The sequence below is a fragment of the Microtus ochrogaster genome, chromosome 2 (genome assembly GCF_000317375.1).
Source record: "Microtus ochrogaster isolate Prairie Vole_2 chromosome 2, MicOch1.0, whole genome shotgun sequence".
NCBI lineage: Eukaryota > Metazoa > Chordata > Mammalia > Rodentia > Cricetidae > Microtus > Microtus ochrogaster.
The window spans coordinates 9767535-9783611 of NC_022010.1; the positions used below are offsets into that span (position 1 = coordinate 9767535).

A 16077-nucleotide genomic window follows, 5' to 3' on the forward strand; every position below is an offset into this window, starting at 1 on the left:
TCCCATGCGCCGGTGACTCGGAAAGCCGGAGCACCCAGCCGCACGAGCTAAAGGACTTGACTTAGAGGCGGCTAGGCGTCTCCACGTGGGGCAGCAGGGCTGCGCGCGAGCCTGGAGCTTTTGTTCACGCGCATTGGCCGAATGGGAGGCTCGGCAGCTGACTTGGCTAGCCCGAGGCCCGGCAAAGGGAAGAAGCTGCGGATCTGCACAGAGAAGCGGCCGAAGGCTTAAGCTGCTGCGCTCGGAGCGTGTGAGAGGCGAGCGCCCCTGCCCGGCGCCACGGTTGCGGGGCAGGCTGCCTGGCTCCCGCCCTCGCTCCCTCCCCCTTCCTCCCTGGCCCTGCCTCCTCCACGGTTCCCCAGGGGTTGGATGGCTGAGGCCTTTCAGACGTGGGCTGAGCTGAGAAAGAGCCCGGGCGAGCTCCTCTGGCTGCTGCGAACTCTCTTCTGGATCAGCCACCTAGAGGCGACTTTGGTGCGCGCGCGGCGCCCTGGTGGCTCCCCGCCCTCCCCTCTGATCATGTTGACATAAACGCAGGACAGGCCGTAGTACCGCGCGGCTCAGCGACGTTCCAGTTTCCGACACCTTCTTTTTATAACTCGGCTCTATTTCCCCCAGCACTCGACCTGTGAAAACCACGCCTATGCAGCCACACAATTGGTCCGAAAGCGTCAAAGAGCCAATCAACAAGCCTCGGGCTCCCGCAGCCCACAGCGCAGCTCGACCGTCCTGAGCCGCCGAGCAGACGCCCGGGGAATTCTAGAGGCGGAGGAGGGTGGCGAGGTGCTCGCTCGCTCTCTTTCTCTTTCCCTCCCTCTACTCGCCTACTCCAGCTCCCAATCACTCCCGTCTCTTCCTCCTTTCCTGTTTTTTTTTTTCACCCGTTTTCTCGATCCTCCCTCGCCCTGCGCTCCCGGACGCTGATTTTTTTTCTAATTTATTATTTTTAGGAAAGCGATTTCGCTCACGTTTTTTTAGCACAAGGAAGACAGCGGAGTCCCCGAGGTAGAAGATCGCAGGCACCATTTGGATCGCCACCCAGACACTGCGCGCAGCTTGGAGCCAGAGAGAAGAGTGGGAGCGCGAACCGAAGCCAGCTTCGCAGTTACGTTTTGATAACGTCGCTGGAAAGGGGCTTAAATCAGTTTTTTTTTTTAAAGGAGAGACTTTTCCTCCCCCCTTGATCTCGCCCCCAGTGAAAGCAAGAATCTTTCTAGCTCATCTAAGACGCCTCCTGCGAGAAAGCCAGAGAAGAGCTAGGGGGCGGGGAAGGAGACGAAAAAAGGTTTTTTTAAAAAAAAAGTCTCGGAGAACCTTGCGCTTTGGCAACAAAGAGCGTGGGAGCCGGGGAGCCACCCCGGGAAAAGGCTGTGTGTCTATTTCCAGCTAAGCCACAGGGCTCGGGCGCCAGTCGAGCCCCTGCTTGTGGCTTGCCCTACTGAAACCGACTTCCAGGAGCGGCTTTTCAAACACACTCCACGCACCAGGACAGCCCTGCAGCGGCTATGTCTCCCGAACTGTCGCCGTACCCTCTTTAAAAGCCGCATTCTCTTCCCTCAAAGATACTTTCCCCTTCCCTTTCAAAGGCTTTAATTGTAATTTGCCCTCTTTTTATTTTAAAGCAAAACTATGCGTTGCTATTGAATTTTTTTAGTGTTTTTGAAAAGTAAAAACAAAAGCAGAGCCAAGCCAGCAGCCGCGGACTGGTTCCCTGTCTGGAGTGGATGAGCCTCTCCATGAGAGATCCGGTTATCCCTGGGACAAGCATGGCCTATCATCCGTTCCTACCTCACCGGGCGCCAGACTTCGCCATGAGCGCGGTACTGGGCCACCAGCCGCCTTTCTTCCCCGCGCTAACGCTGCCTCCCAACGGCGCCGCGGCGCTCTCCCTGCCCGGAGCCCTGGCCAAGCCCATTATGGATCAGTTGGTGGGGGCTGCTGAGACCGGCATTCCTTTCTCATCCTTGGGACCCCAGGCTCACCTGAGGCCTCTGAAGACCATGGAACCCGAGGAGGACGTGGAAGACGACCCCAAGGTGCACCTGGAGGCCAAGGAACTTTGGGACCAGTTTCACAAGCGGGGTACAGAGATGGTCATTACGAAGTCGGGAAGGTAAGAAACCAGTGATAACCCCCTCCCCAAACCACCTGAAGTTTTTCTTGTCTCCTTTTGTCTGTCTATTAAAACGGTAGATTTACTACTGCCTGATTTTACGTTTGGGACGAAAACTCTCCCGACACACACACCACCCACCAAAAATGTAGAGACTCCTGGGCCCTGCCCGAGGGTCAGAAAATTTCAGACTACCTGGGCCCACTGCAGGGTTCTTGGGGACCCGTGCCCTACAGAACAGAGGGTGTTTTCCATTGAAGGAGCCGCACACTGACTGACTTCTGCAGCAATCGAGAAAAGCAAGCGTCCTGTTGCAGAAAGCCCGTTTGTAAAGACATCCTGAAATATCTTTCCATCTGTTTGATTTTGTCTGTTTGGTTTTATTTCCCAGTACAGACACTTACAGCCCTTTTTGTACGGTAGTGAGAGACCCGTGAGATTTCTCAGGCCCTTTCTGCCCTTCAGCTTACTCTCCGGAGCTGAAGGGGGCCTAAACCTGACTGATCTGGGACAGAGTGAAATCAAGGGAAGGGTGAACGAGCGAAGGGTTTCTTTTCCCGACTCGCTTTTCTGCAAGCCCAGGGAAAACCGAGCAGGCGCTCTTATTAGTTAAGGTTATGTGGACCCAAGGAACCCATGAGGATATCTATCCTGCTTTTGTGTTTGAATATGAATACTTTACATAACGTTTAGTGTTCTTGCCTGACCTAAACAAGCTTCTAAGAAAGGACCCCAAGAAAAGCATTTAAAACCACACTGATTTAAGAAAGAAAGAAAGAAAATGTCTGTAGGATTATCAGGACACCGGTTGAAAGGGCACGAAAATAAAACCCCCACTTACAGGTCTTCCTTCAAACTACTTGAGGCCAAAGTTTGGCATGAGATCTTTCTCCAACCCACAAGACATTTAGTCAGTTTTCATAACTGAGTACTTCCTTTTAAGTCAAAAGTACGGAAAGCCAGCACTTCTGTGAAATTAAACAGCAGGATCTTGCAGTGGCCTACAGAGCAGAGGAATGCGGTTTATAACTTAAATCACGAATGGGTTACCAGGCCCGGGTGCTTGCCTGCCTCCAGCCTCCGAACTGAGAATCCAGTGTAATACTTCGCCAGCCTCCGTCTGGCTCACCACTTCACTCCATAACTGGGCATTTATTTCCTTAATAAGCTTTAATGTTTTCTCATGGGAGGGTGGAATAGCCTAAACTTTATTAACCACTGTTTCTTAGAACCCTACCTCTAGCTGTTTCAAACTCAAAAAAAAAAAAAGAAAAGAAAGAAAAGAAAAGAAAAGAAAAGAAAAAGAAAAATCTTAGGCAAGAATTCATCCCTCTCTGCAGAGGGCAATCTAAACAGTCACACAATCAAATGTGTTTTTGTTTTTTACAAAATAGTCGGTACTTTTAGAGATAAGAGGTTGCTGTAGTTAATTTGATTTGAGACTTGGGATAGGACAATAATGGGAGATTGAGCGTTTTTAATGTCAGTGTGGAAGTAAATTTCACTCAGAGTTGCCCTGCAGACTCCCTGGTCCCAGCAGAAAGCCTTGTGCTAGATGGGGCCAGACAACTTGGAAGCCAAGTCCGAGGTCCTGAGCCATTTACCCCACCTATTTATCTGTTTCCTTTTTTTGTGCTTTGCTCTTGTAGGCGAATGTTCCCTCCATTTAAAGTGAGGTGCTCTGGGCTGGATAAAAAGGCCAAGTATATTTTATTGATGGACATTATAGCTGCTGACGACTGTCGATACAAATTTCACAATTCTCGGTGGATGGTGGCCGGTAAGGCAGACCCTGAAATGCCCAAGAGAATGTACATACACCCGGACAGCCCCGCTACGGGGGAGCAGTGGATGTCCAAAGTCGTCACCTTCCACAAACTGAAACTCACCAACAACATATCGGATAAACACGGATTTGTAAGTTTCATTGACTCTCAGTAAGATTCCTTGGGAGGAATGACTTCCTAGGAAACCGACTTTGGGTCCAGGCACCAGTCTGACTGATGGTTGCCACACATAACCAACTTCGTTCAATTTGCAACCTCTAGTTGCAGAGTGGAACTCAGGGAGGGAGGGGAGATGTCTTGCTACCTGGATAATGGAAGGCCTACCATTCTCGAAGAATTTACCGGAATAGTAATCGAAGGTCCAGGGTGGGTGCCGGACCCGGGGCATGAAGAGTAATACTAAGAACAAAAAGTTATGAATCGATTTTTAAAGTTTTGTACTTGGATAAGGACTGTTTTGCTTAAAAATATTATGTTGCTTCTTTGAAGTCAGCCATGCCATATCTTGGGAGAGCTGAAACCTTTACTGTGTTGGGCCAAGGCGGTGGCTACATTTTTGAAAGTGTATTTTCTTTTACTAAAAGTGATTTTGGGCTTGGGTGAAAGTTAGGTGTACAAGGAACAAGCTGAAGTCTTTGGTGTTAAAGAAAAATGCTGTGTGTGTGTGTGTGTGTGTGTGTGTGTGTGTGTGTGTGTGTACATGTACTAGGGAATGCATGTGGATTCCGTGGCTGAGTGTGCTTTAGAGACTTTCAGGAGACTTGGCTTGCCTGCGAAAGCCAGGCCAGGGGACCTTTGGCTGTCCTCTGCCCCTCCCCAGCATTTCAATAGGATAAACAAAGTGATAAGCGAGGAATAAGCAGAAAGATTAGGCCCAGGAAGACGTGAATGGCTCGGAAATATCTAAAGCGGACAGGGATTGCATTTGAAGCCCTTGATTTGATTAGGGCATAAATATTCCTCTCTAGAGCGCGGCCTCTCAAGGCCTTAAGTGGATTGGGCTTGTCAATTAGTGGGCGCTTAAAGTACTGAATCATTTTGTAAATTAAAATGCATGTTTTTCTCTATCTTTTAAGACTTTGGCCTTCCCAAGCGATCACGCAGCGTGGAAGGGGAATTATAGTTTTGGGACCCAGGTAGGCTAGGGTTCAAGGCACAAATGAATATGTAGATGGAGAGGGTGGGGGTGCGCTTTAGAAGCTGAGGAACAATTTGGAAGTCTCTGGAAGATAACAATCTTGTGGCATGAAATGTACCACAAGGAGGTGGGCTTTGGACCCAGTAGTGGGGACAATGTCGGCTTGGCAGGGGACCTAAGATCTCATTTGTTCTGTTAAACTATTTTTCTTCTTTCTTTCTTTCTCTCTCTCTTTCTTTCTTTCTTTCTTTCTTTCTTTCTTTCTTTCTTTCTTTCTTTCTTTTAATGTGTATGCTCCCCCTTCCTGCTTCTCCAGACCATACTCAACTCTATGCATAAGTACCAGCCCCGGTTCCACATCGTCAGAGCCAATGATATCTTAAAACTGCCGTACAGTACATTTCGCACATACCTGTTCCCGGAAACGGAATTCATTGCCGTGACTGCCTACCAAAATGACAAGGTAACCCACAGGGCGTTTCTCTCTTCCTCTAAGCTTACTTGCTCTCACTGAGAAAGTTATTAGGGCATTGGACAGAAGAAAGTCTGGAATTTCCTTGTGTGAATTGTGTGATTTGACCTTCTATGGAGAGGTCTGATTCCTGGGAGGGAGGGGGGCTGGCACAAATCTCTCCTCCCAGCTGGGAATCTGGTGCTTGTATTAAACTGGTAGTCCAGTCCCTGCCCTGGCCGCAGGGTCTTGTCTCTTGGTGTTTCCTACTTCATCCTCTTCAGGAGGAAGGATCAAAAAAAAAAAAAAAAGTGTGCTGTTCTGAAAGGAACCAGGTAGCAAGGTAGCAATTAATTTAAGGTGCAAAGTGTCTGGGTCTCGCCTGGAGATGAGTAGAGATGGGCACTCCTCTCAGCCAGAAATTCCGAATACATGATTTGTTTTCATTAATTTTTATGCTGCTGCTGCTGCAGGTGATGGAGGTGGTGTGTAAAAACGCACCCTAAATCAGGGTTCTGTTAATTGAGCTGTCCGAGGCTTCCCACTTAAAGGTGGAAATAATCACTAGCTCATAATCACGGGTTCATCTGAAACTTGTTCTCCTTTGGGGCCTAAAGCCGGGGATTATAAAGGGCTCACCCAATGAGCCTCACCTGGAATCTGCAGTTCTCCTGGCCTGTAGGTCAGGGAAACTAAACACAGAGGCCCCGGAGACAAGTGTCTGTTGATGGTGGTCCACTAGCATGGAGCTTGGCAACTGTGGGTGGGTGGGCAGGGGTTGAGGACCCCTGTGGCCCAATACCTGAGCCCTAGACCTCGTGGAGAGTTCACTTCACCTGGCAACACCTTGTACTTTGAACTCATGGTCATTCCCTGGTCCCTGTGGACACTGATCCTTATATTTCCTAGTGTGGATGTTAAGTCACCACCCGCTCCTCTCCTTCCTTACCTCATGCAAAGGACATCTGGCCTCCTTTAAATAGCAGAACCCTAAACCAAAGCCCAGGTTTCTGGCTCCTGTTAACTGGATACATAGTTTCTCTACCAGGAGAAGAGATTCTAAAGACAACAAACCTCAAGCTGGCTCCCTGAGACTGGGAATCCTGTGAAAGTTACATCAACTAAATTGTTACTTTAATGGCTAATAGTTTCAAACATAGCAGAGGCTGGGGGGGGGGGGGTCACAACACACACCAAAAGTAAACATAAATGAAAACAAATATTACCAGTGGTTATTCTTTCCTTTTCAATCTGAAAGTCCTTAGTATATAATTCCTTCAAATCCACTCTTGCCTGGAGTGGTCGGGTTGGGGGTCACTCTAGTAGAAGGTAGTAGTGAAACCCCATAATTAATTTTATTAGATTCACAGAAAAAGTTTTCGTGTGTAGGGTGTGTGTTTGTGTTACATGTATGTGTGATGGGGTTTGGGAAATAATCAGGAAATGGCATTTTAACATGCTTTATAATTAATTGTGCTGTATAAAAAATCAAAACAGAAGCCTACTAGCTCAGATCTATAGGCTGTGCCTTTTAGCCACATTCGAATAGTCTCATTTCTAAATCTAAATTGTCCAAAAGAAGGAATTTCTTTGGATAATTTTAGTGTGAAATCCTTGCTTGGTTCTCAGAAACATTAAATATTACTACACTTTCTTATGATGTTTCAGCCCCTTCCTATCTTCCTGCCATCATCTTCCTCTGACTTCCACTTGGTCCATCCCTGTGACTCCTTGGGCAGTCACATCTCTAGGAAAGACTGAGGCGTTTGGGGGCATGTTTAGAACATTCTAGAAAGTAAAGCTAATGTCTGTTTTGTTTATGTGTTTTCTCTAGATAACTCAGTTAAAAATAGACAACAACCCTTTTGCAAAAGGTTTTCGTGACACTGGGAACGGCAGGAGAGAAAAAAGGTGAGCTGAGACTTACAATTTCAGGGTTAATTGGGAAATTGTTTTCTTCAGCTTGAACTTGGAAGTATTAGAAGTGAGGTGCAAGATGTGGGGGAGGGGAGAGGGTCAGCTTGTTCCCTCTTGGTCCATAGTGGCCCAGGTAGAGAACATTCTATGCTGCTTGTCTTTAAAGGAACCAAGGCTACACTGCAGTTCTGACCAGAAAATAGTCTCAGGGGTAACAGGTTATAAAGATGCCTATTAATTGTTAGTTAATTGGCATTTGTCCTGAGCAAGACCCAAGAAGGGACCCAAGCCATTCACACATTCTTCTGCAACCTCGCCTCTCAGAAAGCACCAGGCTGAAGCTGAGGCCCCTTGAGAAAACCAGGGAACCTTCCCTCCCTCCTTCCTTTCTGGGTCTCTGTATCAAATTTTGCTTTAAATAGACCATAGAAAAAGCTGTGCACCCCTCACCCCTTTTTAAAGGTTTTCTACAATCCAGAAAAATCATCTATCATTTTTTTTTCAAGTTTCTTACCTTGGGGCTGAGCATTAAAAATAATTTCTAACCTTGAAATAAACTTAAACTGGTGGGGCACGCCTTTAATCCCAGCACTCGGGAGGCAGAGGCAGGCGGATCTCTGTGAGTTCGAGACCAGCCTGGTCTACAGAGCTAGTGCCAAGACAGGCTCCAAAGCCACAGAGAAACCCTGTCTCGAAAAACCAAAAAAAAAAAAAAAAAAAGAAATAAACTTAAACTCCAATTAATGCATTGGTGAACTGGTTATTGTCAAAGGACCACATAATGAATGGTTCTTGCCCATCTTAGTACCCATGCAGGGCTTTGGGCTGGGTCTTCGTAGCACCCTCCCTCTGGAAGGCCAGTAGTGTACCTGTCCTGGCCAACTCTAGCCTCTGTCCTGTCCTGAGGTTTTAAACAAGATTACCTAGGCCAAGTTCTTTCCTAATGCATCGGCCTCCTCCCAGCTAAACAATGCTGGGGTCTGTGTTGTGTTGCACAGACTCCATGTTGGGTAGCGGGGTGAGGTGTGTGCCACTCCGGAAAGTGGGGGGAAGAAGACAAAAAAAGGGAAGTGTGTGTGGCGGTCTCTAACAATGGGTGTGGGCCTCTATCTCAGAAAGCAGCTCACCCTGCAGTCTATGAGGGTGTTCGATGAGAGACACAAGAAGGAAACAGGGACTTCAGACGAGTCCTCCAGCGAGCAGGCAGCCTTCAACTGCTTCGCCCAGGCCTCCTCTCCGGCTGTGTCCACTGTGGGGACATCCAACCTCAAAGGTAAGCCTGGCTTCCTCTGTGATGAGTAGTCTCCAGACCTGGCCCTGTGGCCTTGGAACTTGGGGAGGATCCTGAGCCAGTAGACTCCCTTTAGAAGATGCAGGCCCTTCTAGAACCTGCAAAGCAGAATCTTAATGAAAGTGGGGGTAGCATGGGAGAACTCAGAACACCTTCCCCACAATCCCATTTGGTGTGTGTGTGTGTGTGTGTGTGTGTGTGTGTGTGTGTGTGTGTGTGGTGTGGTGTATGTCCTCCTGGCAAGGGCAGTCGCACAAAGCACATGAAGCACTTGTCTGTCTGTCTGCCTGTCTGTCCTTTATTCCCTCCTCCCTTCTGTCCTCCCTCTCTTTCCAACCAACAGCATCCAGCTGCTGCTCATCAACCTCCAACTGAATTTTGGGTGGAAATGTGTTGGGCAGGGAGTAGCCCTGAGATTCTCAGCCACCTGGTTGGTGCAGGAAAGGTGGTAGAAGAAAAGCCACAGCTGACCTGGGGGAGGGAGGAGGCCCTTGGGGCATCTGCTTTGGGGAGGTGGTGGGGGTAGGGGCAGAGAAAGTGGTTTGAATCTTGAGCCAGTTTTCTGTTTAAAGAACAAGCAGCGTTTATTTAGAAAGACGGTCTCAAAGGGAAGAAATCTGGTTTCAGGTGAAATAAAATGGGGGAGTTCCTTTTGTCTCCAATCCATTTCAGCTTCTAACGTAAAGTGGGGTTCATTTTTTGGTGTGGGGTCTGGCAGGACACCCACAGAAGAGGGTGTGGTTCAAGAGAGACATACATACATACATACATACATACATACATACATACATACATACATACATGAGATCTGATTGTTCACCACTCATCTTGGTAGGAACTGAGGCGAACAGAAGGCTCCTGGGAGGGTGTAGTTTCTGCCTGTGCCCATTCCCACGTCAGGATTCTTTCCAAACAAATCCAAAATAGTCACAAATTTGTGGAAGCACCTGACTTCCATCCTCCCTGAGCCAGAGACTCTGAAGGTGACAGGAATGTGTTCCAGCAGAGTTCTGAGGTCTAGCGTTTTCATCTTTAAAAAGCGAATTTGCAATCCAATGGGAGAGAGGCCAGAGAAAGTTTTGACTAGGTGGAAGCTTTCTTTCTGGTTTTGTTTTGTTTTAAAGCGGAACCATTACAATAAGAAAAGCTGCCCGTTGAGTGCCTGGCTGGAGAGAAGGTTGAACCGAGTCTTAACACTTGGGATGCTTTTGGGATTAGCTGTAAAAGTGTTACATCATCCCATTTCTCAGAGAGGAAAACCCAGGGCTGGGAGTGGTGCAGAGGGGCTTGCACTGGAGTCACACAGCCAATAAACTGCCCAATTGGGAATCCTGTGTTTGAAATAGTCTCACTCTGTAGTTCAGGCTGTCCTCCTGTCTCCGATGCCTCATTGTTGGCATGTCAGGCCTTGCGCCACCGCGCCGGCCTGGGAGGTGGGGTTTAAACTAAGAAACACTATTGACAGATGGTTCCCCTGGCATTTTCCTCTCCTCCCCAAGATCTGTGCCCCAGCGAAGCCGAAAGTGACGCCGAGGCCGAAAGCAAGGAGGAGCACGGCCCTGAGGCCTGTGATGCCGCGAAGATTTCCACCACCACCGCCGAGGAGCCAGGCCGAGACAAGGGCAGCCCGGCCACCAGGGCTCAGCTGTTCCCCGCGGAACCCGGCCGAGCCCGAGACACCGCGCGCCTGGACAAGGCATCGCCGGATTCGCGCCACAGCCCGGCCACCATCTCATCCAGCACGCGCGTCCCGGGAGCCGAGGAGCGCAGGAGCCCCGGACGCGAGGGTCCAGGTGCCACTAAAGTGGATGAGGTTCGCTCGCTGCCCGCCAAGGACGCCTTCGCGCCACTGTCAGTGCAGACGGACGCGGCCGCGCACCTGGCTCAGGGGCCCCTTCCAGGCTTGGGCTTCGCCCCAGGCCTAGCCGGCCAGCAGTTCTTCAACGGGCACCCTCTCTTCTTGCACCCCGGCCAGTTCGCCATGGGCAGCGCCTTCTCCAGTATGGCTGCAGGCATGGGGCCCCTGCTGGCCACAGTATCCGGGGCATCCACCGGCGTCTCAGGCCTGGATTCCACAGCCATGGCCTCGGCTGCCGCAGCGCAGGGACTGTCCGGGGCGTCGGCTGCCACCCTGCCCTTCCACCTTCAACAACACGTTCTGGCCTCCCAGGTATTACTCCTGTCTGCCCTCCCGCCCATCCTCACTCCAGTAGCTCTCTCAATCCCAGTCCCTTGCCTAGGACCGTTAGTTAGACAGTAATGCATGCTAGTAACTATTAGATTATTGATCCTTTGCAGGGCGCAGCACCTATCTCACTGAGCCGTCGTGACCACCCCTCCCCTTCAAGGGCCCTTAAATTACTTCCTATGCATGGCCAAGCTCCACATTCCTTAACACTGTGACAAGTTTGAATCATTTGATGTATCATCTCTGGCCCAGAGATGTTGAATCCCTCCGCTCAGGTCACACAGCTGGTTCCCTGGTGGAGTTGAGCCTGTCTGACCCACAGGGCCTCTTTGATTTCATCTTTCAGACAACATATTTCTCTGGAGGCTCCTAGCCACTACTCCCCGAGGAAGGGGCTGAGGTGTGGGAAGGGGAAGTGACTGATTCCCTGGGTGAGAATTTGGTCTGGAGGCAGCCAGCCTTCCACCTAGTTGAAAGCTTTTCTTCCCCCACCCCCACCCCAAACAGGCCTGCCTATCTCCAAAGGGTTAATGGGTTGTGCACACGTGGGAAATGTCAAAGGAGGGGAGACTGGCTGTGGCAGGCCTGTGTGTGTGTGTGTGTGTGTGTGTGGTTCAGACAGCTGTGCCCGGCACTGAGGGGCTGGGGAGAAGGTTCTGAACCCGGTAGGAAGCCTCTCTGGGGTTCTCCGCCTACTCTGACCTTTTGTTTTGTCTGAGCACATTCGTCTCCCTTGCCAGAGCCAAAAGGCACATAGTCCTCCCCCATGGGGAGGAGGAAGCTGAAACACCGACTAGTTTCTAACTTACCCCCAACCTTCCTAACTCACGGCTGGTCTCCCCCAGAAGGGCAGGTGGAGGAGGGTCACCCTGAACAGACAGGTTTGGAGGCATCTTCAAGCGAAGGACACACCCTGCATGCAAATTCTGCTTGTTTGGGTCCTGCAGCCTCCCACCTAGGACCCCGAAGCCTTAGAAACTGGGTGTTTGCAGTCTTTATATTAATAATTAACACCTTTTCAACCCCCCTCCTTTCACATCATCCTTATTTTTTCTGACTTGGGAAAAATCTAGAAGGACAAAATTAAAGATAGCATGATAACATGTGCACCGTAGTTTAATCTAGCCCTTTGGTGGAGGCTCCTTGAGCCCACTCAACAGGTGCGGTTGTTTGCCCTCATGGGAACTTGCTAATAGCCCCGAGGGTTAGGCACCATGGAGGACACGTTGTGGATGATTTAATAGCCAGGAAGTTCCCAGCATGTTAACCCTTGGTTTAGCATGCAAGGAAGGGATCTGTGGCCTAGGGTAAAGTTTTGTCCCTCCAACTCCTCCAAGACCAGATATCAGGAGGTGGAAAAGAGGGGTCACCCATCCTCTGACTCCATATGTTTCTTCTGTTCCTTCCCCAGGGCTTGGCTATGTCGCCTTTTGGGAGCCTGTTCCCTTACCCCTACACATACATGGCTGCTGCAGCTGCGGCTTCCTCAGCAGCCGCCTCCAGCTCCGTGCACCGCCACCCGTTCCTCAACTTGAACAGCATGCGCCCCAGGCTACGTTACAGCCCCTATTCCATCCCGGTTCCAGTGCCTGACAGCAGCAGCTTGCTGGCCACTGCGTTGCCATCCATGGCTTCGGCCGCGGGGCCCCTAGACGGCAAGGCAGCCGCCCTGGCGGCCAGCCCGGCCTCGATGGCCGTGGATTCGGGTTCGGAACTGAACAGCCGCTCGTCCACGCTGTCCTCCAGCTCAGTGTCCTTGTCACCCAAACTCTGCTCAGAGAAAGAGGCGGCTACCAGTGAACTGCAGAGCATCCAGCGGCTGGTCAGCGGCTTGGAAGCCAAGCCGGACAGGTCCTGCAGTGGGTCCCCTTAAAAACAAAAACAAAAAACAAAACAAAACAAAAACCGCTCCCCCAAGGTCTCTCCATTCCAGTTCGGTCAAATCTGCCAGTGCACTTTGTTGGATGTAAAATAAACCACAGACCTTCCACTGGGGTGATTCCCCATCCTTCAGTTTTGTCTGGGAAGGAGCACCAGGCTCCCTCCAGAGAATGCGCTAGAGACCACAGGCCTTGTCTTGCGCTGTGGAAGCAGGCTGCTGTTGCTTTGAGACGCGTTGGTGGGGTTGGGGGGAAACTGGCTTTTGTGTCTAGAGCGACTTCAGTGGAGGCTGGTGTGAAAGTTGGGGCTGAAGAACGAGGTAGCCACGGGCCGGCCTGCCCTGTTTGAGACACTACACCCAAATCTCTTTCCCCTTCGTGTGTCAAGCGGAAACAAAAATAATTTTTTCCCTAAACAAACTAACAAACAAACCCAAACCGGGGACAGATCAAGTCCCGTAGAACTGTCTATGAAGACTTAAATTGCTAAGTACCTTTACTGGGGAAGGGAGAAGCCCTTGCCTGGTCTATGTTAAAGGAATCCTGTGTCTTTTTAATATCCTGAGGTTTTAAAGGAGGGATACCCGTCCTTTTTTGTTTGTTTGTTTGTTTTTGCATGTTAGAGTTTTCTGGGTTTTATTTGTTGATGTTTTTTTGGCTTTTACAGAAAAACAACAAAACCCTGCCATCCTCAACCCTGCTCAAACTGGCAGCCCCGAGGAAGTAGGGGTGGAGTGGGGTAAAGGGAAGCAATGGGGTTGGAATCCACTGAGTTTATTTTATCTGTTTTATCTAAGCGCTGTAGAGGGCTTCGTGTGCCCATCCGACCATTAGTTTTCTCAACTGTATATGCAATAACAAGGTTTTAAAAGAAATAATAAAGAGGAAACACGACTATTGGACAAAGTATTTATGTAATTATTTGATATCTCTTGTAAATAGGTGGAATTATGACCGCTCAGAAAGTTAAACTTTAATTTATTGACTTGTACATAGCTGGATGTAAATAGAAGTGTGTCTGTCAGGTTTTATTCTTGTTTTGCCTTTTGCTTTTTATTTCCAGGTCAGGAGATGGCTAATTCACACTAACGAGCGTAGACTTCTGGACCTCCATCTAATGCTTTCAAATAGAGCTGGCTGCAATTTTAATTGTTCAAGAGCTGGTGGTGGGGGTGGGGGGTGGGGTGGGGTGGGGAGGTTGGGAATACTATTTCCTATTTTCACCAAAATTGGGGAGGTATTGGCCCTTTCCCTAAGCTCTGACACCCTGGGAGGGATTGAGATTGTCTTGGGAGCAGAGGCTGTCATAACCTTCCTAATTCTTCGTCCTCATTTGTTCTGGTATCTTCTAACCCAAGTGAGGTTTTCTTGCCATTGTTCCCCTAGATGGTATTCTGGATTGGTGTACAGAGAGGGACTCATTCAAACAACCATCAAAGGCAAAACAAAATAACAAAAATCTTTTTTTTAAAAAATCCATGAAGGCATATTTTGTGTTTAGTACTTGATGAGTTTTCTGTAATTCTCCTCCTTAAAAACATCAGTGAAATTTCAATAAATTTTTATTGAAATGAGTTTTGAAGTCGTGTTAATGATTTCTTCTAGAGCGTCTCTCGAAGCTGGAAAATTAGAAGGGAATGATCTTCCTGCCTGCTCTATCCTTTCGTCTTTAAATAGTAATTAAGACCACCCCCCACCCCCAGCAAACCAAAATGAGATGTCACTCAAATTACAAAGCTGAAAACAAAAAGTTCCTTGCTCCTGCAAAGGGGGCCACATCGATCTGAAACTATTTCCCCTTTAATTTAAGGAGCCAGAGAGGAAAAGGACCTGATTAAATTTCGTAAATAGGAACTCCATATACTTCAGTTTTAATAAGGGAAGATTTACCCTGTGTTCAAAGTCGCCTTTCCCCACACAGGAATCCGACCAGAAAGAAGCTGGCAGCACTGGAAAGGGTTTAACATTTTAAACCGTCCTTCCCCTTTTTGACATGGAACACAAAATAAACTCTCCCTACACCCGTGAATCTGGCACGGGGAAAAGGTTAGGCTGTGTCCCTTGCCCATGGACATTTAGGATTGGGACAAGGCCAAGAAGGGTGCTCTCACCACCCTACCGTGCGCACACTTTGTTTGGTCGTGAGGAGGAAGGTAATTCAGGAGCCCACATGGAACCTGCTAGGCAAAAGTCACCCAGGAAGCTGGCTGGCATCCCCAACCACTACTCTTCCCTTAACCCGGCCCGAGGCAGTTAGGCAAGTTATCTTTTTGAAGTTCAATTTATCTTTGAATCTTTCAATACGAAAGAAAAAGAAAAAAAAATGGTGGAGTCACTATCCAGGCTTCTCTGGGGGCGGACATTGGACTGTTCTCTAAAGTTAGCCCTGAAGACTTTCTTGCCCTGGGGGCCTTGACTCAAAGACCCAGCCGGAGCCTGCCTGGCGGCTGACTACCCCCAACCCCCATTCCGGAGCCCGCCAGCCCGGCCTTACGTCCCTGTCACCTTCAGGCCTCTTGTACGGCGGGTCACGGGAGGGGCCCCTCCCTTCCCTCTTCCTGGGTTTGGTAGAGGACCTTAGCTCTAGACCTTTGGAGGGGTTGGCAAACCCCCCTTTTAGAGCCCAGGCACGTGGGGAACCCTCACTGCCGCCCCCCCCCCCAAGAAGTCTAGGGAGGAGGAGAAAACAACCAGAGAGACGGGACTGGAGAGTGCTTAGGGGGACCAGGAGGGGTGGGGAGCAGAGAGGCAGGTCCTTCCTCCCGCCGGACCAAAACTCGCTGTCCGCCCAGAGAAGGTGGCAATTGGCTCATGGCTTCCCGCTGCGCGAGCTTCCAAATTGGGGGTAAAATAGCTCGGTTTCAAATGCGGCGAAAGCAGAAACCAAACCAAACCAAACCAAATTTGCTTGGCTTTCACAGTCAGATTTCCTCTTCTCTTCCCTTCTCCATCTCCCTCCCCCCCAAATTTGGGGATAGTGTCCAAACCTGTCCCCGGCCCCTCCTAGGGCTTCCTCCCTCCCTCCCTTCATTTCTTTTCCTTCGTCTTCTTTATAATCTCCTCTGTATCTTATTTATATATAGTGCTGTTAATGTATAACTCTTGTGGCGCTGATGGACCGGGGGTGACCCGCTCGCAATCTCTCTGGATTTCTGTGCCTATTACTCACCTGGCGCCGGTCGCAATCTCGCCGCGGGCTTTATGGTGGCGGTGGCGGCGGCTGCCGAGGCCACTAGGGGCCGGCGCCTGGGTTTTTTGTTTTTTTTTTTTCCCCCTAGCTTTCTCTCTCTCTCTCTCTCTCTCTCTCTCTCT

At 49.5% G+C, this 16077-nt stretch overlaps 1 protein-coding gene across 2 annotated transcripts; it reads left to right on the top strand.

Annotated features, from left to right (window-relative positions):
• The first annotated feature begins 1629 nt into the window (after positions 1 to 1629).
• On the top strand, positions 1630 to 13919 carry Tbx3 (T-box 3). 2 transcript variants are annotated; one of them, XM_005344348.3, is made up of 8 exons: positions 1630 to 2113; positions 3763 to 4030; positions 4977 to 5036; positions 5355 to 5501; positions 7324 to 7400; positions 8522 to 8679; positions 10197 to 10867; positions 12297 to 13919. In XM_005344348.3, the coding sequence occupies exons 1-8, from the start codon at positions 1725 to 1727 to the stop codon at positions 12756 to 12758; spliced, it is 2232 nt and encodes a 743-aa protein (XP_005344405.1). In that variant the 5' UTR covers positions 1630 to 1724; the 3' UTR covers positions 12759 to 13919. The 2 variants fall into 2 exon arrangements, with proteins under 2 accessions (XP_005344405.1, XP_005344406.1); XM_005344349.3 differs by lacking the exon at positions 4977 to 5036.
• The last annotated feature ends 2158 nt before the right edge of the window (positions 13920 to 16077 follow it).